Source organism: Tachysurus vachellii, chromosome 21 (genome assembly GCF_030014155.1).
Source record: "Tachysurus vachellii isolate PV-2020 chromosome 21, HZAU_Pvac_v1, whole genome shotgun sequence".
Classification (NCBI taxonomy): domain Eukaryota; kingdom Metazoa; phylum Chordata; class Actinopteri; order Siluriformes; family Bagridae; genus Tachysurus; species Tachysurus vachellii.
Window position 1 is genome coordinate 4210253 of NC_083480.1, and position 19851 is coordinate 4230103.

At 37.3% G+C, this 19851-nt stretch overlaps 1 protein-coding gene across 3 annotated transcripts in view; it reads left to right on the forward strand.

Moving 5' to 3' along the window:
• Positions 1–10090, forward strand: part of elfn1a (extracellular leucine-rich repeat and fibronectin type III domain containing 1a) — an 80821-nt gene extending 70731 nt beyond the window's left edge. For all 3 annotated transcript variants that reach the window (XM_060897406.1, XM_060897405.1, XM_060897404.1), the window contains one exon: positions 6546–10090. In XM_060897406.1, the coding sequence (XP_060753389.1) occupies positions 6950–9340 (2391 nt within the window). In that variant the 5' untranslated portion in view covers positions 6546–6949 and the 3' untranslated portion in view covers positions 9341–10090. The remainder of the gene's footprint in view (positions 1–6545) is intronic.
• Positions 10091–19851: the final 9761 nt, after the last annotated feature.

The following is a 19851-nucleotide window of genomic DNA, read 5'->3' on the forward strand; positions in this document are numbered from 1 at the left end:
CCTAAGGCCTTGTTCAAATCCTTGCAAAAGAGATTTGACAAAATGTTGCTCTGTAACTGTACTCTCAAAGCTCAGATAGATTGTGCTGTTTGCACACACGTAATGTTCATGAAATTAAGACTAAAGCTGTATTATTCATGAGCTGTGAAAATGTGCAAATTTAAGTCGACGAACAAATTAATTCTACCGTTCGGATATGTTCGAAATGTCAAGGAAAAGTCTGTGAAATGAGCATCTGGTAACCCTGACTATAAAAAATAAGCATGGCCAGCTATAATGTGACATGGCTTTGTCACGCACAAGCACTTTAATGTAGTAAATACTCTTACAATGATACACAAACTGTGGTGTGTAAACTTCATTAGTATACAACATTCTTTGCAGAGTTTACCTTGAGCTTTCTCATAGACATCTTTAGAAATGCTTTCTCCTTTATATTTATTTTTTCGTACCTCAGGAACTCATACGCACGGACAATATGTGTAGTAAAAAATATAATGAATGTACTGTAAGTCTAAACATATACAGTGACTCATTAGCACAGTGACGTACATTTTCAGAAGTATATACAGATTTAATTACACCAATCAGCCATTATATTAAAACCACTGACAGGTGACATGAATAACATTGATTATCTTGTTACAGTTAGAACCTGTCAAGGGGTGGGATATATTAGGCATTGAGTGAACAGTCAGACATATTGGAAGCATGAATAATGTAGAAGCACCAGGATCTGAGCGACTTTGACAAGGGCCAAATCGTGATGGCTAAATGTTTGGGTGTTTTAAAAGAAGCAGAAAATGTTTTTAATTGTCACATATACATTAGAGCCCAGTGCATCACGGCTTGCTGTGTATGGAACTGTGTAAGTGCAGACCGGCCAGAGTGACCATGCTGACCCCTGTACACCACCGAAGGCTACTACAATGGCCATGTGAGTGTCAGAACTGGACAATGGAGCAATGGAAGAAGGAGGCCTGGTCTAATGAATCATATTTTCTTTTACGTCATGTGTACTCAAGTGAGGCAGGGGCAGTCTGATGCACTGAGCAATGTTCTTCAGGGAAACTGTGGGTCCTGGGATACATGTGGATGTTACTTTGACACATAACACCCTCCTAAACATTGTCACAGCCTACGTACACCCCTTCATGACAACAGTATTCTCGAATAGAATTCTAGAATAATGCTCCCTGCTATACTGAAAAAAAATGCTCTTGGCCTCCAAATTCCCCAGATGTCACTCTAATCAAGTATTTCTGGGATTTTCTGGCCAAACAAGTCCCATCCATTGAAGCCTCAGCTCACAATTTTTAGGACAAGCTAACATCTTGGTGCCAGATACCACAGAACACCTTTAGAGGTCTTGTGTAGTAAATACCTCGATGAGACACAGCGGTTTTGGTGGCACGATGGAACCTATACAATATTAGGCAGGTGGATTTAATGTTATGGCTGAACAGAGTGTATTTAACTTTTCAACCTTTAAGGATTTGTACACTTTTTTATTTATACAGTTTATTTTTTATATCGTCGCTGGCAGGCAGAATCCTCGTATCTCCAAAACCGTTATTTTTCAGGAAATTTAAAAAAAAGCCGTACCTTATCTGCAGTGCACAGGGTTTAGTCCGCGTTGCAGTGGATTATCTTGCGCTAAATTCCTGTCCTCAGACGAGCACCAGAACTAGCGGGGGTCAAGATTTTTTTTTCTTTGAGCCCAGTGTTTTGAAGACATTTACCTCAGAAGACGTGTTGATTCGTTGCGACTCTTCTTGAGGAGAAATATGCCGCGAAGCTCTCCCGCAGAGTGAGGAAGAGGTGGACAGTTGAAGTGTCCAATGGAGTAATGAGATTTGCGCTCAAGCTATTTTCAAGACTTTAGAAAATGGATGGATGGATGGATGGATAGATTGGTTAATAACTTGTAAAAATAACAGACCCACGTGGGGACTGACCAATAGCATCGATATGTGAAGAAATATGAAATTGACCAAATTTGGACATACAAGGTTTCCGCCCGACAGCGACGATATACAACCTTACCTAGTGCATATACCTTATTTTTGTTATTGTGCTATTTTTTAAAGATCATGTTATCCCATATGCTGATTATAAAAAAATAAAACAAACACCATTCATCTTCATCTTTGAAACTTCGACTTCCATCTGTAGTAGTTGATAGACACAAGGGATCTCAGTCAATCTAGTGATGAGAGGCTTTTACTCCCCCTGCATCTTATATGTTCCCTAATCTCTTTATCTAGTTACTCTAAAAAGTCCAAAAATGAAAAAGTTCTCATTACGTACAGTAGTCTATAAAAGACGAGCCAAGGTCAGAAATAGAGATGACCCCTGATCCCTGCAGTATATTACTCCAGTTGAAGCCGTAATTCCCTCGGCCATATTTCATACCAGTCATCAGTTTTGCTGTAGTGCTGATCAAGGTCCTACACTTAGCTGTCCCGTGTTCTGCTCTAGAGACCTTCTTTTGTCCATGTCCTGTAAGACATCAATCTGGGACCCATAAGAAGAGCAATTTTAACATGGATGCATTTTGAACAGGGTTAAAATTTAAGATTTCATATCACTTTAGATGATACCAATTATCTCCAGTATAGTTGAATAACTAAGATTTTCTGTCTAAATATAATTCCAAACAGTTATGTATGTTAATAGATACCAGTTTAGCATTGGCCAAACAAGTCCCATCCATTGAAGCCTCAGCTCACAATTTTTAGGACAAGCTAAAATGCATGTTTTAATGTCTTGTCATTGCATCAAAAGCTACTGTAATTAAAAATATCTGTAAATAGTTTTATACAACAGTAGTAGATACAGCATTTTAAAAATAAAAAAATAATACGTTCGAAAATCAAAATAGGAGCAAATTTTTATCTGAAATATTTATTCTCATTCCCATTTTACTACCTGAATATGATGCTAGAACTAACTCCTGAGGGAAAATTGTGGCTTAACGTTGACTGTCACTACAGTTTTAGTTCACTTCAGGGCATAATTTGTCACATCAACAACCACAGAAGGAAACATATATACTGTAGTTACCTTACAATTTGCCTTTTTTACTTTGACAAGTCACATTACAATTTCCACCTTTCTTATAATGATTTTTATAAAGTGAATTAACTTTTGGTGTGAAGGAAAGACTGAAAATTTCATTTTGTCAAACGATCGCAGCCCGATCTCTCTGTTTCTTTGCCACCAATCAGAGGAAACTAATAGCCATGTTCAGGTGCTATGAGTATTAGACGTGTTTTCTTTTATAGCACAACACTGGAGCTCTGTAGACGTAAACAAATGTTGAAAAGCAATATAAAACAGAGCAACATTTCCTTTCCTTTAACTAATCCCAGACTGTTCTACGCCAGGCAAAATGGCATAGTATCTCATATTCAGGAAAACAAATGTAGAAACAGACCTGAAATATAAAGAGAAAATTCACAAATTTCCTGCTAATGGAAATTCAGATAGAAAATCTAATATGTTCTATATTTAGCCCACATTCTGTCTTCTGCTTATGTGACTCCTCTGTGTCTGTGTCACTGCTCTGGTATTTTGCAGGTTATTGAAATGTAAGAGGAAATTGAATGAGCTGGGGATTCCAATCTGTTTCTAAAAAGGGGATTGCTGCAAGGTTTGGAAATTCGGGACAAAGATAATATGGGGTGTCTCGAAATCTCAGTCCATGGGTGGTAGACATGTGCAGAATTACACATCTATCTATATGATGACAGGAAATCTCTTCCAATCCGGTAGAAACTAATCAGGATTTCAGAAGAAAAACACTGAGGAGTTAAGACAATTTTTATAACACTTATAATATTAGGTCATCTCCTCGAGCTTTTCTACTCAATCAAGCCAGAGCAAAAAAGATCTTGCAGTATAATTTGTATTTTCTGGCCAAATGTGCCTCAGTGTGATTCTTTGACTCGAACATATTATTTTTGTCTAAATCTGAGAATAAGTACTTTAATCTCACCATTTTTCAGATCTCAGCCCAGCAAGAGAGAATCTAATCCGTGTAGCAGAGTAAATATAAGGCTTGTCTATTATATAAATCTGTCAGTGCATTGGAAGCAGGAACCCAGTCTTGAACCAGTCTTGTCTGCCTTATAGAGATTTAAGAACCGCAGGGATCGGTGGACTTATAAAATTGTGCTATGTTGTGTAATTCACTGCAAGTTGACTCATGTGAAATGTAAATCAACCTCACAACGATAGCTCTCTGTCTTTTTCTTTCTGTCTCAGAAACAGTCTGTCTCCCTGACTCTTTCTTCCTCTCTCTCATTTTCTGTCTCTAGCTTTGTTTGTATCTCTGTCTGTCCATGCATCAGTCCGTCCTCTCTCTCTCTCTGTCTGTCCATCCATTGATCCTCTTTCTTTCTCTCTGTCTTTATCTTTCTCTGTCTGTCTCCCTCTCGCTCGCTCTCACTCTCTCTCCCTCTCGCTCTCTCTCTCTCCCTCTCTCTCTCTCTCTCTCTCTCTCTCTCTCTCTCTCTCTCTCTTGTGGTCTCTAGTTCAGATTTCCAAACTAGATATAGCAGCTAGATTATATGAGACACTCATAGTAGGTCATTTGAAGTCCAATTAAAGTGGGCACTTAGCCTTATCGAAATCACACTTATATATGCTGGGAAAATTAATTCTCCATAAATCCAAATATGAGTATTTCAAGGTTTTCATCAATTTTTATTAAAGCAGAAAAATTGTTTTTGTTCAAACAATTAAAAAATCAGTAGAGTGAAAGCACATGATACATGGAGTTCTTGCACTGCTGCAAGTCATCCCTTAAAAAAGTCAGATCTATAACTAAAGTCAGATCCATGAAGATGTAGATTGCCAGGTTTGTGAAGAACCCTGATTCCTGACAGAGCCCTGACCTCAACCCTACTGACCCTACTGTATAGCATAGTGAAATTCTTTTTGTTGCATTTCCCAGCTTTAAGGCATTGAGGTTAGAGCATACTGTCTGCCATGATACAGCATCCCTAGAGCAGAGACAGTTAAGGGTCTTGCTCAAAGTGCCAGCAATGGCGAGAAGTCTTAACTATTTGTGTCACCATTTTCCTTTATTTCTACATAGTTTTAGTTAAATCCAACAACCTGTTACAAATATGCTGTTCATATCTTTATCACTATAAGGATGATAGTCTCTTACAGTAGTAAGAGAGGCCATTGTGGAAAGAATGTGCTACATGAAGACAGTTTAACTGTGCCTTCTTTCTTTCGAAGCCATTTGTCCCACTGTATGGCAATATGGGAGTGCCACTTTCAAACATTTTTGATGATCTTAATAACAATACAATGTTCTATCACCATTGTTAACCTAGAAACAATAGAATCTTTGAAAATCATGAATAGGAATTAGTGACTTAGAGTTCATGGTCTTTACCAGATTTTTCAGACTGAACCACAAACCAACTTTCTGGTGAGTTTGAGTGATGTTCACTATCAATAGTATTAGTAATTAGTAATTAGTAATATTAGTAAAAGTATTAGTAATCCTTGAGCGATTCTCACTCTCAAGAAAGCATGGCCTGCTTGTCTGGTGACATATTAACATCAGGATGTGTTAAGAACCCCATAATGACTTATACAAAGTTGTTACATAAAGACTTGATACACAAAGTTGTGAAAACGAAAACTAGTTATCTATAGCCAAATGGGTTGTGTGTCAGTCAGAACAAGCATCTTTCTGGTGTTAACTTGGCAAAAAGGTTCATTTGGAAAAATGACTATATGACAGCAGTATTTATTGCAAATACTACTTCACACTTCCCTTCCTGACATTGTGGGAGGTTTGGCATTCATGTGCACATGCACATGCTGGTTGATTCTCACCACCCCTGGCATTTCTCCAGCATTTATAGAAACACTTACATACATAACTACAGTTTTGCTGCCAGTTTGTTAGCAAACCTATATATTTGTGATGGATTATGTGTGATAAAATGTCTTTTCATATCAACCACTTTTTTTTCGCTTGCAGTTTTCCTACATTGTTTCTTTCTGTCATGGAAAAATCTCATGGAGCATTGCAATAAATCTTTTCTTCCAAGATCCATCAACCTGTTACAAATATGCTGTTAATATCTGTATTTCCTACTGTATGTGAACAAGAAATTGATTAACTAGTTTTAGAATCCGTTGGCTGTTTCCAGGGTGCCATTTAACAAGACATGGTGTAATTGATCTGATGAAGCACCAAAGCATTGGTTTGTCTCAGTCAAACAAACAGCTCAGTCTCACAGTTAATGGGGTAAAAAACGGCAACACTTTATTTTCCCCAACTTGTCAAGTGGTAATTGGCCAATGGTGTGCTATAATAGTAATATGCCACTGGGACTGCCTTTCTGAAATTGCACACCAAATAATTGGAAGGCTGAGCAATGAAAACAAAGCTTATTTGTGTATTTCATTTAAAACAATAAATAGTGTTTAGAGAATAAATAAAAATCTGTTCACATGAACTGAATATGTAATAAATTAACCAGAATTTTCTGTATCTTTTTTTATTTTCACAGGCTGTACCTTTGGGTCCATAAATGAGACTAAAGCAATGGAAAAAAGGAAAATACAAGGGGATGAGAGCCATCAGTTTTTTTCCAGAAGAAAATAAGCACAAACAAGCCTGAAGAGGTGATAGACCACAACTCCAACACTTCTCTCTAAGGGAACACGTACACGTACATATACATGTACACGTACGTATAAGTGCAAATACTGTGGCCAAAAAAAAATCAATAAATAATAAAAGCTAGAAACTAAAGCTGATGTGAAAACTCCACTTCTTGACTAGACACTGGACACCTAATGCACCTTGTCTACATAAACAGATACAGCTGACTACCCTGCCAGAATACTGTGAGGCTCCAGCCTAATAGAAACTAAAAGTGACATCACTACCTAATTGTTACTACCATTGTTTATGATTTCCAGAAAGGCATCCATGGCTTGTAGTGGTGGTGTCGTGATGAGTGCCTTCATCTGGTCTATGGCCATAATCTATCTGACTCACATAGGTGGAGTGAGAGGGGACTGCTGGCTTATTGAAGGGGAAAAGGGCTTTGTGTGGTTGGCCATCTGCAGCCAAAACCAACCACCTTATGAGGCCATCCCTCAGCATATCAACAGCACCATTGTGGACCTTCGCTTAAATGAAAATAAGATTAAAAGTATCCATTACTCTGCCCTCAGCCGCTTTGCCAACCTAACATACCTGAACCTAACAAAGAATGACATTAGCTATATAGAGGATGGGGCTTTTTCAGCTCAATTCAACTTACAGGTACTCCAGCTAGGTTTCAATAAACTGCGTAACCTAACAGAAGGGATTCTCAGGGGGTTGGGAAAGCTGCAGTACCTCTACCTCCAGGCCAACCTGATTGAGACTGTGACACCCAATGCCTTTTGGGAGTGCCCAAACATTGAAAACATAGACCTCTCTATGAATCGCATTCAGGTGCTAGATGGGAACACTTTCACCAGCCTCACTAAGCTGACCACATGTGAGCTTTACACCAACCCCTTCAACTGTTCTTGTGATCTTCTGGGGTTTGTTAAGTGGCTGTCAGTCTTCCCCAACAGAACGAATGAACGGATGGTATGTGATTCTCCTGCAGGCGTTTCTGGTTACAGTCTCTTAAGCCAGAATCCAAACAATCCTACTCAGCGCAATGCACTGCATATGCTGTCCACTGTGTGCACGGAGGACTATGTGACTCCGTATATCCCTGTGCCTCCTGAGACCACAACTTTCTCTCCAGATGTTACCCCTTGTGAGCTGGAGGACTGCCCCTCTGGTAGTGAGCCAGAGGACATAAGCATTAGTCCCACATACCCAGACCCTGATGTGAAACCAATCATGAAGCTGAAATATGTCTCCCACACAAATGCAGCCATTAATGTTCAGATCCCCCATCCCTATAAGAAAATGTACATCCTTGTTTTGTATAACAACAGCTTCTTCACAGACATTCAAACTCTGAAACAGCAAACGGAAGATATCAAGTTAATGAACCTGAAACCTCACACTGAATATACCTACTGTGTGGCTTCCATACGCAATTCTTTGCGTTATAACCATACCTGTCTCAAATTGTCTACAGGCCCCACAACTGGGAGAGTGAGACAGGCTAATAATGCAACAGCAACTCACTACATAATGACCATCCTAGGATGCCTTTTCAGCATGGTAATTGTTTTAGGACTGGTCTACTATTGTTTAAGAAAGAAGAGGTACCAAGATGAAAAGCACAAAAAGGCAGGTAGTATAAAGAAAAACATAATAGAGCTCAAATATGGAGGTGAACTGGAGGGAGGGACTATATCCAGAATGTCTCAAAAGCAAATGATGGCTGGAGAGAGTATGTCTCGCATGCCATATTTGCCTTCTGGGAGTGAGATGGATCAGTACAAAATTCAGGACTTAAGTGATACGCCAAAAATGGCTAAGGGCAACTATATGGATGTGAGAACTGGGGAGCACCAAGACCGAAGAGAGTGTGAGATGCCTATGCCAAGCAATAGTCAGGGCTCTGTTGCTGAGATCTCCACAATTGCAAAAGAAGTGGACAAAGTCAACCAGATTATTAATAACTGCATAGATGCTCTGAAGTCAGAATCAACTTCTTTCCAAGGAGTCAAATCTGGAGCTGTTTCAACAGCAGAGCCCCAGTTAGTTTTGATTTCAGAGCAGCCTCAGAGCAAGTCTGGCTTTCTGTCCCCTGTTTACAAGGATAGCTACCACCACTCTTTACAGAGACACCACTCCTCAAACACCTCCCCAAAGCGCCCCAGCACGGCAACTGGTGGTCCCATGCGTAGTCCGAGGCCTTACAGGTCTGAGGGGGCATACAAGTCAGAGTCTAAATACATAGAGAAGACTTCACCTACAGGTGAGACCATTATGACAATTACTCCAGCTGCCGCTATACTGAGAGCCGAGGCAGAGAAGATACGTCAATACACTGAACACAGACACTCCTACCCCGATGCCCAAATTGAGGAGCTTGAGGGACCGGAGAATCGCAAAGCATCCATCTTGGAGCCTCTGACACGGCCTCGGCCCAGAGACTTGGCTTATTCTCAGCTCTCTCCCCAGTACCATAACCTCAGCTACTCCTCCAGCCCTGAGTATTACTGTAAACCAACTCACAGCATCTGGGAGCGCTTCAAGCTCCACCGCAAACGTCACAAAGATGAGGAATACATGGCAGCAGGCCATGCTCTGCGTAAAAAAGTGCAGTTTGCAAAAGATGAGGACCTGCATGACATTCTAGATTACTGGAAAGGTGTGTCAGCACAGCATAAATCTTAATCTTCTCAAGTGTCTCTTCAAGAGTTTTGGTTGGACCGTGAAACAAGAATGAGTTTTGAATTGCATTTTAATGGAGGACATAACCACCTTTGACTAAGAGGGAATGGGGAAAATTGGGAATATTCGCTTAGTTTTGTAAATTTACCAAAAGGATATATACAAGAAGAGAACAATGTGCAAATTAAAAAATATATATGTTCAAGTGGATTATAAGTATTTGGTTCCGCATGGCCAAGTCCTGTGACAATGGATTTTCTACTAGAGTACAGTGAGAAAAAAAAACATCATACACTGACAACTGTCTTCTTGTAACATGTTTCTTCTCACTGTACATTGATTAAGGAACAGTTCTCCATATATATTGAGTTATAAATACAAAGGGACTAATGTACTATATAGTGTTTTTATACTTGCAGTGATCGGTGGTTATAAGAAAAGATAAAGAAAACGTTTGATTCAGGTTTAGAGTATGGATTTTAGAATCAGCTCCTTTGACTTTTTGTCTCTAATGAATGTTTGGAGTTGAGATGGATAAACATTGCACTTGTCACTGGAATGGTGTACGTCCATTCAAAACACCATTCACTCTAGGTCTGCTTTGTCATTTTAAATTCATGTCACTAAACAAAATGCACAATATTACCAAGTTATTAGCGGCTCATAAATTTGGATGGCTTGTTACTTAAAAACGGATAAGTGGGAGGTATATCTGAAACATCTGCATAAGTGGGATGAAAATGTACAGGACTGGGGAAGATATATGATATATATGTATATATGATATATATGTATATACATACATATATATATATATATATATATATATATATATATATATATATATATATATATATATATATATATAGAGAGAGAGAGAGAGAGAGAGAGAGAGAGAGAGAGAGAGAGAGAGATAAAACCAAATGATGACATCAGTGAAAACCCATCTCAGTGAAATGAATTTTTGTACATTGGAAATTTGTTTGAGTTACTTTTATTCCAGACAATTACATTTTGTTTTAATTGTACGATGCTTGCTGTGGTAAGGATTTACAGTATCTGATGGTCAGCTCAAGTGCTCGGGTGACAGCTCATAAACTCATATTGTGCATACAGTATGTCTCCTCTATTCTTCAGCCCTGAGGATGAATGTATTACATAGAGTTCCTGATAGAAAATGCAGTCCTTTTCAGCTGCATGTTTTGTTATTCATCATTTTCCTAATCAGTTCTCTTTCAACAGTACCAAACCAACTGAAAAAATGACATTTACAAAACTGTGGTAGTTGTTTTCTACTGTTCTACTGACAAACACAAATGCTTTTGTAAATGTTCAATTGAAAATCAATTAATGGAAAGGCGCTGTGGCTATGACACTCATCAGGAACATGAGACATGAAGAGAGACATTGATTTACACTGACCCTGACCTGTTGCCACTGGATTACATCACCAGAACAATGTTACAGGAAGTGACTGGGGCATCCAATTTCTTATTTCAATCGCCTTAAACTTCTGAAATATATGTGTAACTGCTTTTTTTCTTTCTCTTTAAGTGTTGATGTTTTTGAAAGGTCTTTATTTCTTGTCTTTTTTAAAAGAGCATTTCAATAGATTTCAAGAACTGACCAATTTGTAGGCAATCTAGCAAGTAATCTATGTGTTTTTATATTGCATACTGTAGCAATCCTATATCATAAATGTTAGAAACGTTTGGACAATGTGAACTGAAGCAGCTGTGGCTAAAATACATCAAGTAACAACCAAGAGCACAATAAAGTGTTATTTTTATTTCTTATTACTATGATACCTGCTTTCAGACTACTGTGAAGTTAAGGGGAATATCCATGCATTCAAGATGATTTTTTTTTTCGTGTCCAATGATATACGTTTTTAAAAAGTATGAACTGTAATGATCGTGATCTAAATTAACTAATCCAAAAAAAAAAAAAAAAAAAAAATCTAAATGAGCTCTGTGTTTGCTGATCTTTTCCCACTTTTTTTTTTTATTTAATTATCAACTTATTCAGTTTGGAAAGACCCCTAACATTACATATATATACTTTATACTGTCATATATAATATGTTACAGCTTGGGCACATTAACAATTATGAGAAGAATGAATGTCATTGAACGATGTTGCATGTGTTCAGATTCCTGATGCATCATGATGGTGAGAATATGCCACTGCCTGCAATCTTACTTGTAGTTGCCACTTACTGCAATCTAACCACTCCAGAAACCATGAAGGTGCAATGTGAGTCATGCTACAAACCTTATATTTGCAGCAATAACTCATATTTTGCTTTCACAGTTTGATGTTAGACATCATGAAAATATGCCTTTAATAATGCACAAAACACAGTAAGAATCTAATTACGACTAAAGACAACTGAACTATATTAAAGCTTCTTCATGGCATTTGTAAAATAAAAAGACAACCTTTTTGCTTTACACCAAAGGAATAACTTAAAACAAGAATTAGACCATTTTCAAATTTTCTAAGTTTAAAGTTAGCAGGCTGCCGATCAGGAGATTGTAATAAGATATAAGTTTGTGCATATGATATTGAAGGAAAAAAAGAAGAAGAAAAAGCACAAAATGTAACATAACATTTTTATAAAGAAAGTGTCTAATGTAATTATGGAAATATACAGTAAGTAAATATAACAGATAATGTCTGTGTTGTCTGATGTTACACTGCTACAGTGGAGTGTTCATTTTGAACTGTGGAGTGCATGTGAGTCTTAGTGGTTTCACAAATATACACAATGTTCATACATATATTTGATTATTGTTAGTTTTAGTCTAGAATTATTTACAGAAAAATTACAGCAATTGTTGTCAACTTAAACTGAATTGCCTTAGTATAAGAAACTAAACATATTCATTTCTTCTTTTCTTAAATTATATTCCAATTTATTTCTACAAACGACCGTTGGCGTTATTAAATAGCTAAGACGCTTCTTCTATTTCTGTTTGAGCTAACTGGCAGTGACTGGAGTGGCTAAAACGATCATAAATACAACAGTAGTCTCTAAAATATAACTCTAGTCTAGAGTCTAGTGTTTAACATCTCTATTTTGTTCATGCTGAGAACTTTACCACTGTCATATTGTGACAGTGATGTTATACTCACTACAAGTACCCAACATGCTGTCACCATGGTTCCATTTTTACCTTACTTGCCACCTGTGCTGGGACTAAACATTCAGATTTATCCTCTGTAGCTTATCACTACAGGAAGAGCTTCAGTTTTCCTTTCTTCTTAAATCGTGATAGTTATTTTCTTTTATTGCTCTACTGCTACTCCTCCAACTGTGGTAAGTGCAGGCTTTCCTCTCTCTGCCAAAGAGCTCTGAATTCCTAGCTAGAATTGCTATTACTAACTTAGCTTGTTAGCTTACACTTCAAATGGTCAATAACTGCATCCTTTGAGTTGCCAATTCAGCTTTTCTGGTGCTGATTGGATTGAAGTGCTGCTCCCCTCCTTTTCCCTTACACAACACAAGTATTAATAGGCAATAAGTTAACTTCCTCACTGCCAGCTGTGATTTTTCACCCTGCCAGAAACTGCTTGCACACGTTTCAGACATTGGACTATAGTCCACACTGACTGAAGAATGCAAAATGGCCCTATTTAGCTTAACCTGTATACCTGGGCTGCTCTTTGTTTAGCGAGAAAGGCCATAGAGAGATATTCTCACATGGCCCCATTAAGCAACCAAGCACCCCTGTTATACTCAAAGTAAAAAAGAATAATGATCTCATCCCATTCTGGATTTGAGAGGACCAAATTATTTATGAAAGTCTCCCCACCCCCTTTTGTTTGCTGAAGCTCTTAAACGTTGTTCATACTGTGCGGCCATGGGACTGCCTCACATCTATGGACTATCATGGGGCATCCGTGTATGTTCCCATTGCCCCAGAACATAGGATTTTCCAGTACATAGATGATTGGCTGCTCTATGCCTGCACCAGAAAGCAGACCATGCAGGATATATGTGATCATCACAAACACATTTCATTGCTCAGTCTCTACAATGAGGCAAGTCACTATTGAATCTATTGAATTATTAGCTGGACTCAGCAATGATGATAGCTTCCCTTAAATTCTGATAAATAAAAGACATCACAAAGCTCATTTACAAAATCCAAGCAGGTCAATATGTCTGATTCCAACTTCTTCCAACTGGGAATGCTGGGTCTGTTGGCCTTCACCAAAGCTGTGGTGTTATAGTAGATCTGTGCAAAGTTAGGCACAGATAACTAGTTACAGATGAAACACCAATCAATGCACAGAGTTCTGTTTGAGGCCCCAAAGTGGCCAGCAAAACCTTGGTTCCTACTGTTACTCTCACTTTCTATTTGGTCACAGATGAACATTGCTTATTGTCACAGATGAACAGAAAGGTGTCGATTCCCAGCCAGACTGTCTGCATCTGTGAGTTTGTCCACTCAGAGCAGTGAACAATTAGAGGGCCATATATCAAGCCACTCAATCAAAGTACACGTCACACAGTATGTCTTTACATGATATCACTTTGGAGCTATTCGGGAAGTGGTGTGCACCTTGTCAATTAGACCTGGTGTGCTGGCAAGTTGCTAAATTGTTTTAAAGGGACTATTAATGATGCAAAATCATTAACACATGTCAAACTATCATAACACAGATGACACCTCCATTTGAGCTCATGAGCTCATTTAGGCATTTCTGAAGCGAGCTACTGTAGATGCCTCCACCCATCAGCTCCCTAATGTTAACTCACTTTAATTCTAGTAAACTGTGTATGAAACGGGTATCATCACTGATGACCAGTTGAATTAGGAGTGACCTTATGGCATAACCCTGGGCTCCCACCACAAAGGTTTTTCAGTCAGATAATTAACCTTGCATAACCTTCAAGTAAATACCTTATGATATTATTTGAACATCGAGACAGCTGGATATCATGGTGTACTGTAGCTTCTCTAGATTCTATAAGGTCGACATTATTTCCCCAACGGACACCAAATATAAACTGCATGCTATAGCACCGTTACAAGCACATAATTAATTTGGACAAACAACAGGAAAAAAGAACTACCAGGTTTGTGACTGGTATTGCTGGTATTAATCTCTAATAAATTCCAAATAGACATTTTTACAGTTCATGTACAGCTGACTATTATGTACCGCTTATCCTTAGGTCTGTTTTCCCCTTCATCTGTTTAATCTGAATAAACTTGCACTAGGGGAGTGTAGCCATCTTACGAGTGCACAAGTGAGCATGAAATTGATGCTATGAATGCTAAGATTTATGGTTTTCCTCTTTCTACCCAGAGAGATAAGCAAACATCCATCAGTCTTGTCACAAGCCTCAGGAATATTTGACTTAGGATGAGTAGTTTTGCATCTGGTTTTGCAGACAAATCAAATGACTCCTAATGTCTTCTTTTCTCTGCAGAGACATAAAAAAAAAGTATCTATACAAATATCATAATATTTATTACCTATAGAAAATTGCTAACGGACATGATTTGGATTCGTATAAATTGTTTTGCTATATTCGATGATAGATTTGATATATGTTCAATGTATTTTGTTAAAATATTGTGTATTGTGTAATGCCATGTACAGTACAGTACCATTAAACAAGCCAACATTTTTCTATTATTTGTTCCATTTAGTGACCCAGCTGTCCAGAACAAGATCTTCATATACTCATGATCCATACACATTCAAAGTGTAAACATTCTAATAATGGAAAGGACTCTATACAGAGATCTCTTTACATATCTTTCTTATTACATACAGTACAGTAATCTTGGGCATTTCTAGAATTGAGAAGCAGGTTGTTTAAGCTGCACTTAACAGCATCAGATAACATAAGAATACCAGCGAAACCAAGAAAGCACCCTACACCTTCATGATATCATAAAATGGAATAAGACCCTAATAATAATAATAATAACCTTTATTTTCTATAGCGCCTTTAAAAGTACATCTCAAAGCGCTTTACAAAAGCAAATAAAACAACAAAAATACACCACATAATATAAAGATAAAATTAAAATTAAAGCAACAAGAATAGACTATAAAATAAGCACAATGTAAAAAATGAATAAAATATGTAAAAATGTAAAAAATGTAAAAAAAAACAAAAAAAAAAAACATGAGTTTTAAGCTGAGATTTAAAAATGCCAAGAGATTTTGCTTGTCTGGTCTCAGTTGGTAAAGAATTCCAAAGTTTTTGAGCTAGTGAAGAGAAGGCCCTGTCTCCTATCGATCGTAAACGAGTTAAAGGAACAGTTAAAAGACCAGTTTCAGAAGAACGAAGGTCGCGAGATGGAATATAAGGATTTAAAAGCTCAGTCAGATATTGAGGAGCCGACCCATGTACTTGTAGGTAAGCTTCAGAATCTTAAAATCAACCCTAAACGGAATGGGGAGCCAGTGCAAGGACTCCAAAATGGGAGTAATGTGATCTATTAACTTTGTTTCAACATAAAACTTAAACACGTTTTACATTTATATCTAAGAACATGTAACAATACAAAGACTCCAGAACACCAGGGCTCGAATTCATAAAGATTGTAAGAATGATCTCAGAGAGCTCCTACTGTAATTTAGCTTAAAAATGTCTAACTAGGAATCTTATCTTAAGAGTGATTCAGGACCAAACTCAGAGCAACTCTGAGCAAACAAAATACAACGTTTATCTTAGAGAGGAGGCGGGGCTTAACCCTGTTAATAGGTATGAAACATTCTTTTGAAGAATCATCAATAATATTATATCATTTCTGCTGCTATGGCATTTTGGCTCTGTTTCGGAGATGTTAGTGTATCATTAAATGACATCGTAGCAGAATATATATATATATTATTTTAATAATATAATTTAATTATATTAATACGATCGGTAACAAAAATTATTTCCTAAATATAATCTGTATCATCTTATTAACATACTATCATTATTAAACATTGTATAGAATACATTTCATCTCCCTCTTTATCTTTCAGACATTTTCTCCTCTGATAAAGAAACTCTTAAACCTCTGTACTTCTAAGACTTGATGACCTTATGAGCTCTTTTAAGGGTTAAAATGAATAACCTTTTTCTTTACTATAATCTTCTTTTTAATTTTAAGGGAAAACGCACACATTTCTGAGAATTTTCTTAGTATTGTATTACTAAGAGAAACTTTTTGCGCTAAGAATTTTCATGAAAATGAGCCCTGGAGTTTATTATGTTTTAGTGCACTTTAATTATAATTGTTGTTACCTTTTTAAAACGTCTTCATGTAAGGCAGTCACTCTCTGAGTTTGTACTTGTTAAGCGTATTAATAAAAGACTCAGAGACAGTGTGAGTGTCAGCTTTAAAATGTATGTCATATAATGGATTTAAAGTTTTGGGCATTTAGATTAGATTAGACTAATTAGACTTAGTTGGATATAATTAAGTCATTTAGAATGCTAAAAATATTCAAATATAATAATTTCTTTAATAGGAGAGAGAAATTAAAATTTGTTTTAAAAAGGAACGTACACGTTGCTCATTTCTACTAACAAACAAATTCAGGGAACCTAAAATGAACATTTTAGTAAAAAGTACACACGTTTTGTCTTAAATTTTACTGTATAATATGCAGTATAAGAGGGCTGTGATATGCAAACATTTACATCATTTAGCAGACGCCCTTATCCAGAGCGACTTACATTTTATCTCATTTTTTATACAACTGAGCAATTGAGGGTTAAGAGCCTTGCTCAGGGACCCCGCTGTGGCAGCTTGGTGGACGTAGGAATCGAACTCACAACCTTCCGATTGGTAGCCCAACACCTTAACCACTAGGCTACCACTTCCCAAACAGAGCTTATTGTTTTGTGCTGAGTAATGCAAGTGATGAATGGTACACCGTTGCACAGGTTCCAAGGAAATGTTTTCCCTTTTCATTCATTTTCTTCTTGCACCCTGTTTCTTCTCATGAACGTATCTCATGCATTCTCTGATGGTGCTGGTAATGAATCTGCTAATAAACAGCTGCTTTTTTATCACAACTGAAAGCAATCCTTTCATCTGCTTGGAGATATGGGAAATTTACAAGCCACATCACACCCGCTGATATCAGACTAATGAAACCAATAATGCAGATGTATTATAAATATTACCTGATATGAATTACCATGATCATGAAATGAGCGCTTTGATAAGGAGCTTGAAAACACGGGATTCATTTTTGCTCCTTCAACCCACATCTAGCACTTGCAATTAGCTCCTCTAATTAGAAACAAATTGTATTGCAAATGGGGAAACAGCAGAATGATGGGTTATGATCGTTCAATCAAGGGCTAATTATTTTTGAGCTAATAAACAAAGTGTAGCCAGAATTACAAGTGCAGGTTTAAATAGAACCAACATGGATGAAGAGTCATTTAGTTCATATCTGACAGTTTGGCCCATCCTCAATTAAAAAAAAAAATGAAGTCATAGAAATAAAAAGGTGGCATTTGTAGATTATTCAGGAAAGAACTGATAAGAGGGGAAAAGTATGCTATAGGGCTTTACAGAAAATAAGATGAGCCAGAGCCTCCCTGCACTATGCCCCCAAGCACACTGTTACACTGTCTTTATGTGGTCATGCTCTAGGGTTTCAGAAACAATTATAAGTCAAGAGAGACAAGGAACAGCTCTGGGTTTTTATGATAGGAAAGTTCAGCCTACACTGTGGCACCATGCAGAGGAGAATATTGGTGAAGGAAGTGTCAGATGTGATATAATACTTTCATCGGGTAGATGTTCGTTAGTTAGAAACCTTTTGCCTAAGCTCTGAAGAAAGTCATAAAATCATTTCCTTCAACCTGCAGAAGGACATGAAAGCTGTAGTAAAAAAAAAAAAGCATGGAAATCTACTACATATATTCATATGGGATGCAGCCAAATTTCATGCCTGTATGAACGGTCAATATAAATAATCCACAATATCTGGGTAAATGCAGCTTTATTTATTGCAGGTTACACGATATACATTACTATTATGTTATCTGTATCATAAATTCGTCCATACTTCCATTTTCTGTAGCACTTACAGTATACTAGACATGGTTGAGGAGTCTACCCCATGGGACTGGAGACACATGGCAGGGGACACTTTGTAGGGGGTGCCAACTCCTTAAAGGGCACATTCACATACCTAGAGATGAAAGTCATCCAACAAGTCGCCTGCATGTCTATGGACTGGTGAAGGAAACTGTAATACTCAGAGGAAACCGCAAAGTACAGGTAGAACATGCAAATCCACACACAGGGTGGTGAAGGGAATCAAACACCCCCAAACCTACATCTGCGGAACATCTGGTCATGTGGATGGTTCACATAGAACTTCCACTCACATGAGAAAAATGGCATTGTTCTTTGGTGTGCTTGAAATGACACATTGTCCCACCTGTATTAATAATTCACCTCCCTTGCCCACTTTCATCACTTGGTACCACTCTATTATAGAGGCCACCAAAAACGATAGTAGCTGGTCTGTATTACTGTATATGCCCTTATGAGTGGTTTCTAATAAAAGTCCATCATCTGAAATGGCTCTCCTCTGGCCCGAAACATCAACTATCGTTCTTCTCCCAATTAAATCCTTGCTTCGGCTGTGCATTAAGTATTTCCCTGCCTCCATGACTATATACTATAAAATATGGAAAAGCCATGACACAAACATTTGCACAATGACAACAGCATTGTAAATACATTACTGTTTGTTCTCTAATCTTTGGATTTGGATTAATGGAACCCCATTGGAATATATATACATTTTACCTGGACATATTGATAGCTGAGTTCATTCACACACTAAAAGAGCATTTTACAAAGGAATATAATTTGAAGTTTGTTTATAATTTTTGCGATTGTAGTTATACAGTACACAGTTGTTACTATTTTTACTTCAAATGTTATATTATTTGCTAACACTGAATTATTTCTCTAAGCTTTATGCCATTTTTGGAAAAATCCCTATTCACCATGGCATTTTCTTCTTCTTCTTCTTCTTCTTCTTCTTCTTCTTCTTCTTCTTCTTCTTTTTTCTTCTTCTTCTTCTTCTTCTTCTTCTTCTTCTTCTTCTTCTTTTTCTTCATCATCTTCTTCTTTTTCTTCTTCATCATCTTCTTATTATTATTCTTTTTCTTCTTCATCATCATCATCTTCTTCTACTTCTTCTTCTTTTTCTTCATCATCATCTTCTTCTTCTTCTTCTTCATCATCATCTTCTTCTTCTTTTTCTTCATCATCATCTTCTTCTTCATTTTCTTCTTCTTCTTCATCATCTTCTTCATCATCTTCATCATCATCATCATCATCATCATCATCATCATCATCTTCTTCTTCTTCTTCTTCTTCTTCTTCTTCATCATCTTCTTCATCATCTTCTTCTTCTTTTTCTTCTTCTTCTTCTTCTTCTTCTTCTTCTTCTTCTTGTTTTCTCTTGCCTCTTGAGAAGAGCAGCAGTTTCATCCTACAGAACAATAGAAC